This window comes from Lathyrus oleraceus, chromosome 6 (genome assembly GCF_024323335.1).
Source record: "Lathyrus oleraceus cultivar Zhongwan6 chromosome 6, CAAS_Psat_ZW6_1.0, whole genome shotgun sequence".
Lineage (NCBI taxonomy): Eukaryota > Viridiplantae > Streptophyta > Magnoliopsida > Fabales > Fabaceae > Lathyrus > Lathyrus oleraceus.
This window is the reverse complement of record NC_066584.1, coordinates 144,991,949-145,004,680: the sequence shown is the minus strand read 5'-3', so window position 1 is coordinate 145,004,680 and position 12,732 is coordinate 144,991,949. Positions and strand designations below refer to the sequence as shown.

General features: G+C 32.2%; 1 protein-coding gene across 1 annotated transcript; it reads left to right on the top strand.

Moving 5' to 3' along the window:
• Positions 1 to 9,326: 9,326 nt before the first annotated feature.
• On the top strand, positions 9,327 to 10,658 carry LOC127092804 (NDR1/HIN1-like protein 1). Its single transcript, XM_051031699.1, has one exon. The coding sequence runs from the start codon at positions 9,770 to 9,772 to the stop codon at positions 10,418 to 10,420; it is 651 nt and encodes a 216-aa protein (XP_050887656.1). The 5' UTR covers positions 9,327 to 9,769; the 3' UTR covers positions 10,421 to 10,658.
• The last annotated feature ends 2,074 nt before the right edge of the window (positions 10,659 to 12,732 follow it).

Below are 12,732 nucleotides of genomic sequence, written 5' to 3'. Positions count from 1 at the left end.
ATTTGTCAGCTCACATGACATTTTCGTGTCTTGGGTAACAGTGATGTGTTGCTAGATACCGCTCACTGTTTATTATGTTAAATACGTGATTTAATATAATTTCCAATGCCGCGAAAACCTACAGGGTCACACACAAAGGACGGATTGATGAGAGATAGAGTAACTAAGGAACACCGTAAGGTACGGTGCACTTAAGTGAGTTGTAGAATATCGTAAGGTACGGTGTACTTAAGTAGAATACGAAATATGGTAAGGTACCACGCGCTTAAGTGAATTTGGCATATTATAAGATATGGGCCACATACACTCAAATGGGCCTTTTAGCTTGAAGCCCACACAAGTGGTTCTATAAATAGAACCCTTGTGCAGAAGCATTTAGTGCGGTTGAATTTTCGTTTTCTCTCTCTCTCTCTCTCTCTCTCTCTCTCTCTCACTCAAAGCCTTCATTCGTAGCAGCTAGCACTAAGATTGAAGGAATTTGTCCGTGTGGACTGAGTAGAGGCGTTGTCGTCGTTCAACGTTTGTGATCGCTCCATAGATCTGCATCAAAGGTTTCAATCGTCACAAGAGGTAACTATTCTATCATTGATCATGCCCAAAAGATATGTAAGTTACAAAGATCAATCTATGGATTGAAGCAAGCTTCCAGAAGCTGGAATCTTCGTTTTGATGAAACAGTAAAACAATATGGATTCATCAAGAACGAAGATGAGCCTTGTGTCTACAAGAAGGTTAGTGGGAGCATGATCGTTTTCTTGGTATTATATGTGGATGACATATTACTCATTGGAAACGATGTCCCTACCCTGCAACAAGTAAAGTCTTGGTTGGGGAAATGCTTTTCTATGAAGGACCTAGGTGAAGCAGCCTATATATTAGGAATCAGAATCTATAGAGATAGATCACAAAAATTGCTTGGCCTAAGTCAGAGTATATACATAGACAAAGTGCTGAGATGCTTTAATATGCATGATTCCAATAAAGGATTCATACCTATGCAACATGGCCTGTGTCTATCAAAAACACAACCCCCTTCAACTAAGGAAGAAAGGGATCGCATGAATAAGATTCCATATGCATCTGCAATAGGATCCATCATGTATGCCATGTTATGTACTCGACCAGATGTCTCGTATGCTTTGAGTGCAAAGAGTAGGTACCAATCTGATCCTGGTGATGCTCATTGGGTAGCTGTCAAGAATATCCTTAAGTATTTGAGAAGGAATAAGGACTCATTCTTGATATATGGAGGTCAGGAAGAGATGGCTGTAATTGGATACAATGATGCTAGCTTCCAGACAGATAAGGATGACTTTAGATCGCAATCTGGTTATGTGTTTTGCTTAAACGGTGGCGCTGTGAGCTGGAAAAGTTCAAAGCAAGACACAGTTGTTGATTCTACAACCGAGGCCGAGTATATTGTTGCCTCAAGTGCAGCAAAGGAAGATGTTTGGATCAAAAAGTTCATTAGTGAACTTGGCATGGTTCCTAGCATTGTGGATTCCATTGGTCTCTATTGTGATAACATTGGTGCCATCGCACAAGCTAAGGAGCCTAGATCTCATAAACGATCCAAACACATACTTAGACGTTATCACCTCATTCGAGAGATAATAGATAGAGGAGATGTGAAAATATGCAGAGTACCTACACTTGACAATATTGTTGACCCACTGACAAAGCCTCTTGCGCAGCAGAAGCATGATGGGCATACTAGATCTATGGGCATTAGGGGTATGCCTGATTGGCTCTAGTGCTAGTGGGAGATTGTTGGTGTAAGCCCTAGAGGCCAATACTTTTGGTACTTGTATCGAATTATTTATTAATAATAAAAGGCTTTTTTTTATTATGTTTGTTTAATAAAGTCACTAGAATAGCTAGTCCGTTTAATGTATCAAGTGTGACTTGATCATGAGATCACATTAAACATAAGGACATTATTCTTAAAGTATTCGTAGTCGAGCTTTATTGTGAAGTGGGATAACATTAAAGCATTAAGACAATTATGTATATAGACTGATGATCACATCTCATGGATCATGGATAAGGAGTTATCAAGTCTTAAACATAGGTATGAATGTTAAGAGTAATATTTATACTGGATTGACCCGCTATGAGAATACTATGTAGAAAGTTATGAAAAGTGTCATAAGTTATTCTCATGGTGATAATGGTGTATACCACCATTCGACCCGAAACCACTATGGACCCTAGATGTAGAGTCGAGTGCTTTATTGCTGATCAAACATTGTCCGTAACTGGATAACCATAAAGACAGTTGATGGGTACTCCACAAAGCATGCTGAGGGACATGAGTGACCTAGATGGAATTTGCCCATCCTGCGTAACAGGATAAATGTCTATGGGCCCAATATTGAACTAGACAAGGATGACACGGTCTATGCCTTGTGTTCAATATAGACATAAGGGCAAAAGGGTAATTATACATATAAGTATTATCACAGAAGGATTTGTCAGATCACATGACATTTTCGTGTCTTGGGTAGCAGTGATGTGTTGCTAGATACCGCTCACTGTTTATTATGTTAAATACGTGATTTAATATAATTGTCAATGTCGCGAAAACCTACAGGGTCACACATAAAGGACGGATTGATGAGAGATAGAGTAACTAAGGAACACCGTAAGGTACGGTGCACTTAAGTGAATTGTAGAACATCGTAAGGTACGATGTACTTAAGTAGAATATGAAATATGGTAAGGTACCATGCGCTTAAGTGAATTTGGCATATTATAAGATATGGGCCACATACACTCAAGTGGGCATTTTAGCTTGAAGCCCACACAAGTGGTTCTATAAATAGAACCCTTGTACAAAAGCATTTAGTGCGGTTGCATTTTCATTTTCTCTCTCTCTCTCTCTCTCTCTCTCTCTCTCTCTCTCTCTCTCTCTCTCTCTCTCACACACACACACACACACACACTCACTCACTCTCACTCAAAGCCTTCATTCGTAGCAGCTAGCACTGAGATTGAAGGAATCTGTCCGTGTGGACTGAGTAGAGGCGTTGTCGTCGTTCAACGTTCGTGATCGCTCCGTAGATCTGCATCAAAGGTTTCAATCGTCACAAGAGGTAACTATTCTATCATTGATCATGCCCATTCGTAAGGATCACAAAAGGAGAAAATTTTAATTTTCGCTGCGTTTTGGTTCGCCCTTCTCCTTCACTTCCAAGTGAATCTGGTCTGGGTATGGGTCTCGTGTCAACCCAACATGCGAAACACAGGTCAACACGACTATCCATGATTCTTTCCTATGTGTATGCCCAAGCTTGGGTATAGAGCTTCTCTCAAATCACAAAGTTCAACCCGCAATGTAGAATATAGTAGACATCTAGAATATGAATATATAGAGCAGTAAAGAATGTGATAAATAAAATAATGATAAAGCAAGTAAACAATAAATATAAACACCCAAACAAGCAAGGAAACAAACAAAACTAGGCTTGACTTGCTTATGGACTCCCCAACATAGTCATCAGCTGTCGTGCCGCGAAAAACACCTGAGTGCATCGCACGCTCGAAGATATAACATAGTCGCCACCAAACTTTATTTATTCCGAAAGGAAACGGAAAATATCGATAAAACCTAATAGGGAGAGAAAAAGGGTAAGGAAGTCAGTTATACAAGGGTGTTAGCATCCCTCACATCCGTTGTACTCAACAGGAACCATTTTGATTGTTCTTTATGCGAATGAGTGTTATTATCTAAAGGTTAATTGTAAATGATAAAGGAAAAAAGTTTATTAATTAATGTGCTTGCCAAGATTTTGAAATCTTGTGCCTACATATTCCTATAGTGCAATGAGAAAATCAGAACTCGATAGTTCGTGGTAGAAAATACTGATTTATTGGTTTTTTTATTGAACATTGTTAACGTTCGTGTTCTAGAAGTTAAACATTGCTTGTAAACTCGCGCATGAGAGGCTTAAGTGTTTGTTTATTTGCGGTAGAATAGATGCGCTTGGATCATATTCTAGCAGTTAAACGTAGCTTGTATGCTCGCACATGGGAGGCTTAAGCGTTGTTTTTATTGCGGTAGAACGAATATAACATATCCTTTGTGAAAGGTTTTGGATGCCCTAAGGCAAAAATTGAGTTTGTTTGATTTTAAGTTTGAGGAAAAATTGTCTTGATTTGAATTGCCCTAAAGTCTATGAATGGAGGTGAATACTTTGAACAACTGGCTCAGGCGTCCCGTATCCAAAAATATTCCGAATAAGGGTAGGAATACTCCCTTATATTCCTTCTCAACTTCTTAAGGCTCGTGGCACACAATTCAAATCGTATTTTTAAGTGTTTTTGAATTTATTTGCGAAAATATTTCAGTCTTGATGAACAAGGGAAAGAAATGGATGTGTGAATGACATGAAACACCATGTTATCATGCAATTGGTTGATTACCTAATTTCTTAGGGTTTTGAATGGGAAGGGATGGATGATTGATCTAAAAGGTCAAGTATAGAATCAAGTCAAAGATATAATCTAATTTAAGTGATCAAGGGACTTGTGATCACTTAAATATGAATGAAAACCTAAGGGAACATACAATAGTTCATGCAAAGTCACATAAAAGGTCTAATTCAAATATAAGCACATGGAATTATGGAGAAAAAAAACAAGACATGGAATTGAAATTTAATCATGTCAATTCTAATTTCTAAGTAAACATGTAATGAAATTAAAAAGAAAATAGCAATTAAATTTAATTAAAAGCTAATCCTAATTAATTAAATTCTCCCAAAACCAAATCCAATTAAAATGAATTTTATCTATTAAACATGTCTCTTTAAATGTTAAAAAAAAAGAGTTAGAAAAATTGTAAATAAGAAAAAAATCCAGGTCAAGGGGGTTTAAAATAAAAAAAGGATGTGTTTTTGAATATGGGCGCATAACCAAGTATAATAGAGGCCCAGGGTGTTTTTTGTTTTTGTTTTTTGTTTGAGTTTGAAATCTGACTTGGGGGTATGGCCGAATACAATGGGTATTGGGAACAAAAGGCCCAACAGGGGCTCTACAAAAAGGAAAGGCCCAAAGGCCTGGTCAAACAAAAAAACATGGAATCAATGGTTCATATAGCCAAAGTCAACACGGAGGAAGAGGGTTGATGCAGACCGTATGATGTCATATGAGCTAAATTTGACAGCCATGCTAACGAGGGTGTTGCACCCATGTTGCATGTGATCCATTCATTTTGTCCTTATGTGGTTTTTGACTTGTTCGCCTATGCTGGACCAGCAGGAATGCGCCATATGGCAGAGAGAGAGAGAGAGAGAAGAAAAATTGGCCATGTTGAAAAATTAATGAACAAATGTAGAAATATCAAGAAAAATTGGCCATGACACATGGCGCAAAACTGCGCATTCTTGATATTTCTACATTTGTTAATTAATTTTTCAAGTTTATAATGTTTTGTGAAAAAGTAATCACATATTCAGAATCGTGACGAAAAATAGTTTCTAATGATATATTTACATGTTATTAATAGTTAAGAATTAAAGAAATTACTATTTTCAAGTTTATGTGTTCCATGCAAAAATAAGTGATTATCTAATAAGCAATTCAAAACAGTAGTCCCAGTGTATCCCAAAAACCTGACGTTCCCCCATTTTCATACCTAAAAAATTTCCCTACCTCCTCATCCAATAATTCATGGCAAGGGTGTGGAATAGATAAAGGATTCCTGGCGGAGCAGATGTTTCCTCCAGTTAGTGTTGAAAATCGAAGTGTCGAAGAGAATTACAGAAAACTTCAAGAATAAGTTCCTTTAATCCAATTAACTTCCAAGCTTGATGATTATTCTTTATGATGAATGAATGTAGAATATTGATGAATAGACCTGAATTGGTGAAATTTGGATGATGATTGTTGATGAAACTTGATAAACTTTAGATGATGATTATTGATGAGATTTGAGAAACTTTAGATGATGATTGTTGATGATAATGTAGAAATTGTTGATGGATGATTGTTGATGATTATGTAGAAAATATTGATGGATGATTTGTTGAAGTTAGATTGTTCCACCATTTTAGAACTTCAATGTGAAGTTCTAAATGGTGATAAATATGAACTTTGGTGATGGTGAGGGAGAAGATGAGTTGAGAGAGAATTTGAGAAGAAAAAATGGTGAAAAATAGTGATTAATTGTGAATTTTCTAAGTTAGGTTAGTTAAGCCTTAAAATGTGAATAATGACATGTTTAAATAGGTTTTGTAAATGGATAATCACCCTTAGGTTGTGATCCAAGTAAAATTTTTATCAATGGTTAGAATATAATTTAATCCTTAGTTGTGATCACTAATTCCAACCCTTGGATTAATTGTGAAGAATGGTTAGGATTAAAGGAAAATTAGATTGAAAATGGAAGTTGGAATTTGTGTTTGTTTGGAAACATTGTGTTAGTTTGAAAGTTATGATAGTTAATGGTTAATTGAGTAATTGAATGATTATGAGGAATGAGGTAGTTAGAGATCAATGGTGTTGGAGTTTAGTAAAAGTATCAAGTTGAAATGTAAAGCAAATGTCACTAGTAATTAACTTGAATTTGAATGCTTTTGCCTAGATTATTCTACCATTTTTCACTTGAATTTTTAGTGAATCATCCCGTGATTTTAAGTGCTTTTGGGAAGTGATTTGTGTTAAAAATAAGCACTTCTGAATTTTTTTTGGGGCATGGATCAATGTTGGAAAGTGTTGAAAAACAAGTATGGAAGTGAAGCTTGATGGAAGATAGAATTTGTTGGAAATTAGCACTTGACATAATCATGACACAAGTCATTGGTGATGAATGATGATGAATCATTTGATCAAATGCTTGTAGAATAGGTCTAGAAAATTCCAGAAGACAAAATCGAGTCAATGGTCAACAGTTGACCGAAAGTCAACAGCTGACCAAAAAGTAAACTATTTAACCTAAAAGTAAACTATTTGACCAAAAAGTCAATTGTACCAAAAGATGTATTTTTTTACACTCCTTCTTTGTAATCCATTATTTTGATTTATATCTCAAGAAATATGCATTGTACCATGAATTTCCAATAAATGAATGAAATCCTCCTTTTATTCCAACTTTGTCATTCTCTTTGAATTCAAGCAAACCTCTGAATTAAGTGACAATCATTCCAATCTCCCAGCTAACCAAGAAAAGAGATGATACGCACAATAAAAATATGAGAAATAAACCCGAATAATTATCAAATAATACACCCCTTAAAAATCCACTTACATCCATTATTGTCGAACCTTTGACCTAAATTTATTACAATATCCAAATGTCGATGAATGATCTAAATGCATAATCAAATAGATAAATATATGCAAATGAACAAAATCATAAGCCATGAGAATTGAAGAGGAGGTAAAGAAAATTTTGGGGTATGACAGTGGGACAACGTCAGGTTTTTGGTCAAAAGTTGTGTGGTGAATCAGCAGCAAGTGGACATCGATTCCGCCTTTTATTCAGCATGTCTTGATGGTTTAGACTTGATCTGAAAGTCAAAATTTTCTAGTAAGGTTCAGATTTTCTGTTGAAAAATGTTGATGAAATGGCTTCCAACCAAAGCTCAATTGATCAAAAGAAATATTCTCTCTGACAATGATAGTGAAACTTGTCCTTTTTATCAAGTAATGGAGGAAGATGAGTTGCATCTCTTTAAAAACTGCATGATTAATAAAGCTTTCTGGAATGAAGTCTTTTCTTGACTAAATTGTGGTGGAGGAACGAAATAGCTCCCTAGCAAAATACCTGTTATTAATTTGCTCAAAGTTGAAGAGGAGATTTTTTTGACAATTTACTTTGTTTATTTTGGATATAAATTTGGTAGATCCTTTGATTAAATTGAAATGCTATTATTCTCAAGGAAGAAGAGCGTGCTAACATGGAGTTTGTTGAAAGGATCAAAGTTTTTTTTCGTGAGAATGGTTTAATTCTTTTTCTTGTAGGGGTGACTCTCATTATTGAGAGAATTGGATGTGTCATCCAACTTGAGTTCTAGCTTGTAAATTCTTGTAATGTTTTGTTTAGAGACCTTTGGTCTTTTCTCTTAACTCGATTCAAATAATTGCTTATAAAAAAGCAAGATGTAATTTTATTTACACTAAAAATTTGATGAGGTAGGTAACAAGGACAAAATATCACCCATAGAATTCTCTCGGTAGACGCTTTCAAAGTAGTAGTAATTATTTGGTACTACTATAAATTTGTAGGAAAGACGCACTGATCAAACTAACAAATTCCACATGCAACTTTAACTCATTTGTAACAATACAATGACAATAATAAAAACAAATTACATTATCTTCCCCTATCGAATTTTAAGATATATATTCTAATCTCTTAAATTTATATATTTAATTGGAATTTTGATTTTTAATATAAATTAATTTTATATTATCAACCAATAATAATTGTGTATTTCATCAAACCAGATTAAAAAAATTAAAATTACATATATGATAATTTTTATTAGACAAAAGTATACAATTATTTTACACTATTAATGCATCTCTATTAAATTTTTTTTATTTTTTTAAATTTTAATTCCCCTATTTTAAAATTTGGAGTTTTTATCCCTTCATTTCTTTTTGGGGATTTTAGTCTCCCTTTTAATATAAAAACAAACTTTAATAACATGAAGGTCAATTTGAAGATGAATCACTCCAATCTTTACAACAATTAATTACTTTCATTTTCTTAATTTTGATCCTTTCATTTAGTTTATTTTTTTTTAAATTGTAAATAATTTATTCATCAAATTTTATATAATTAAAATCTAAATATAAAAAATTAATTGTTACAAATATGGCACTTATACATATTATCAAATTGATTATCGTGTCATTGAAAATTGATTTTATATTGAAAGAAAGATTAAAATAAAATAAAAAATTACATAAAGAGACAAAAATCTTAATTTTAAAATAAAATAGAAGGATTAAAATTACAATTAAACTAATTTTAATATATGACAAAAAAAATTAGTGACGGTAAAATACTTTAACAAAATGATTAAAAGGATATATATATATATATATATATATATATATATATATATATATATATATATATATATATATATATATATATATATATATATATATATATATATATATATATATATATATATATATATATATATATATATATATATATATATATATATATATATATATATATATATATATATATATATATATATATATATATATATATATATATATATATATATCATCCATCTACAATCGATGTAGTATCAATGTAATAGTTTAAATCCGAATGCAATTTTCTCTAATAAGAATGTAAATAGCCTACTCAATATATTAACCTCAACCACCAAAAGTCATAAGTTTCCAAAAAGCATACTTCACACATGTCTATCAATCAAACAAAGCAGCCTCCACCATTGAAATTCACATTGCATACATCCAAATTTCCAAACACTACCCATCACCATATATTTCCTAATCTTATCATACCATATCATACATCTAACCTCTGAAAAACCCACTCAAACTTACCAATAATCTAATCAACACCAAACACAAACAAACAAACGCAAAAAACGTCAACCACACGAAACCTCCTCATAATTCCTTCCCCTCCCTAAAACCATTCTATATTTCCTTCTCTCACCTCACCTCACAACAACACTTCCACTCTCACCTTTCTCCAAAACATTATCATAATTCTTCTTCTTTATTCATATTTTTCATCTATCACACTACTACACTTCACACTCTCAACATCATGTCGGTTAAGGAGTGCGATCACCACAAAGGAAGAAAAAGAATACTCTTCCAAAGAATATTTTGGGGAATCATAGTGTTCCTTTTCTTAGTTTTACTTACAATTCTCCTCATATGGGCAATCCTAAGACCCACAAAACCAACCTTCATCCTCTCCGACATAACCGTCTCCGCCTTCAACACAACGCAACCGAATCTCCTAACGACCAATTTCCAAATAACACTAATGTCAAGAAATCCCAACGACCACATCGGCGTCTACTACGACCGTCTCGACACCTACGTCACCTACCGTAGCCAGCAGATCACTTACAGAACCTCCATACCACCTTCCTACCAAGGTCACAAAGAAGTCGACGTTTGGTCGCCGGCGGTTTACGGCACCGAAGTTCCCGTTGCTCCGTTTAACTTTCAGACTCTCTCGCAGGATCAATCTAACGGTAATTTCTTTGCTACCGTTAGAGTTGACGGAAGAGTTCGTTGGAAGGTTGGTACGTTTATTTCTGGTCATTATCATCTCTATGTTCGGTGTCCTGCTTATATCTCAGTTCGTAACGACGGTAACGGCGTTAACATGGGAGCTAACGGCGTTTATATTGGAGCAAACGTCGTTAAGTATCAGATGGATCAACGTTGCTCTGTTAGCCTTTGAAAGTAAACTATTACTGTCTGATTTAATTTCTCTCTTTATATTTTCTTGTATTGTATTTTATACGTATCTGTATAATAGTATATTCTATAGTTCTATATGTATAATTGTGTATTTGAACTTTTACAAAAAAAAAATATGAGAGATGAGAAGGTATAGAAGAGTTACATGTTGTACTTGTAATAACATATGCCAATAATATAATTGAACCGCAAGGTTAATAAATTAAGTTGTTTCTTTATTTTTTATTAGGGCTAATACCATCTTTTTTTCATTTTTTCATGCTCTTTCATCATTTTTCTTTTTTATGAATTTATTTTTATTTATGTCTCTCACTTGTAATTGTATAAGAAAATCATTTTTGTTTATTTTGTATGTATGTATAATATTCCCTTTGTTTTAAATTATACAATATTTTGATTTTATAAAAATTAAATGATATAACTAATTTTGTATGCGGAAAAAAAGAGATGGGAAAATAGAGTAATAAAGAATAAATAATGTGATAAAAAAATAAATACAAAGATATGATTGAAAGTATAAAATAATTCATAATTGGGTTTTTTTCAAATCACTTATAATTTAAAACTAATATATATCAATTTAATGACTTTACGTTATTAGTGAAATTAACTTAATTAATACAAATCAATAATTTAAATGACTTTATGTAATTGACTCTTTTTATATCACAATTAATTTGTTATTTTATAATTAGTTATTTATTCTTATAATTAGTTATTTTATTAAAATAAGTGAAGGTTTGTCTTTTTAGTTTGTTAACTCTAAAATAAAAATATTTTATTTTATGTTTTTATTGAATATTTTATTTTATTTTTAATTTACATCAAAAATATATATTTTTGTGTGGTTATTTTTTACTAAATTTCTCTAAGTTTTTGCTCAATTGCTTTTAGAGACCCCCTCACCTAAAGAAAAAAGTCATAGCTCCACCTAGCTTATTCCAGGTTATTAGATGTATATACTAGAAAATGTTCTCTTAAACAAAAAAAAGAAGAAAAGAAAAGGTTCTCTATAGAGATATTGTTCCACTTGGAATAGAAATTAAGAAACCTAGCAATATTTTCTGTAATGAGAAAAGGTTTAGAGGTAAAGATGAATTATTGAAGGGGTTGTGACGTTTTTGAGTGGGAATGTAGGTGTATCTATCAATATAGCTATTGTTCCATGTGGCAAGATAGTGGTGGTCTATTTCAATTCCATCTCACCTACTTTGGCAACTATCGTAAAAGAGAAAGAAAGAAAGAAAGAAAACTTTCCTTCTATTAATTATAAGTTAAGAAATGAGTGGTCGTTTATCTTATTTTCTATTCTTTTTTCAAATCAGAGTTATGATGTCTAACCCCAATCTAGTCACATAGCATAGCATTGTGTAACTCACTTTATTTTTCATTGCAAAACAAAAAATGAATTGCTTCCTTGAATAATTAAAGACCCGTTACATAAAAAAGAAAAAGAATATCAAAGTTGCTCAAGAAATGCAAGATAACTTTTGGTTCTTGACTATATATATATATATATATATATATATATATATATATATATATATATATATATATATATATATATATATATATATATATATATATATATATATATATATATATATATATGAAGTCCAATAAATTTATTAGAGAAAGAAAATGATCAATCTTGTTGAAAGATTTTTATTCTTATTAAAGGGGTGCAATTAAGATTGTTCTCTACATTAACAATTTTATACTGTTTTCAAAAGAGACCCATGACCCATTTATATTTCTAAAATCCTAGTTATTTATAGTGTAAATTTTAAGTTGTTTTAATCAATGACATTTTGAAGTTTCTTTTTATGCATTTTTTTCTTTGCAACTTAAATCTACATTCTATCCTTAATAATAGTTTATTATTGGTGCTTTTATTATTTGATTTAATGCTTCATAAACCTAATAATTCTTCTTTTAAAGATTTGGATGATATTATTCAAGCTACTTATAAAGATATTGAACATATAATCCATTATATCCATCATCAAATGAATGAAAGAGTTTGAAGCAAGTCGATATTTAGAACAACAATTGGATAAGATCCATAGTCGAATAGATAATCAACAATGAGTTTTAGATTCTATACATGAATATATCATGATCATTTATAATACGGGTGTTCGCGGTGCGGTTTAAACGATTTTGACGTAAAAAGTTATCCGAACCGCAAGAGAAAAAATATGTTATTTGGTTTGATTCGATTGACTTTTAGAAATAAAATATAATCAAACTAAATCAAACAAATGCAGTTTAGATTGGTTCGATTGATTC

Excerpts from the sequence above, each read along its gene's own strand:
- LOC127092804 (XM_051031699.1), top strand. The coding sequence starts at position 9,770 with ATGTCGGTTAAGGAGTGCGATCACCACAAAGGAAGAAAAAGAATACTC.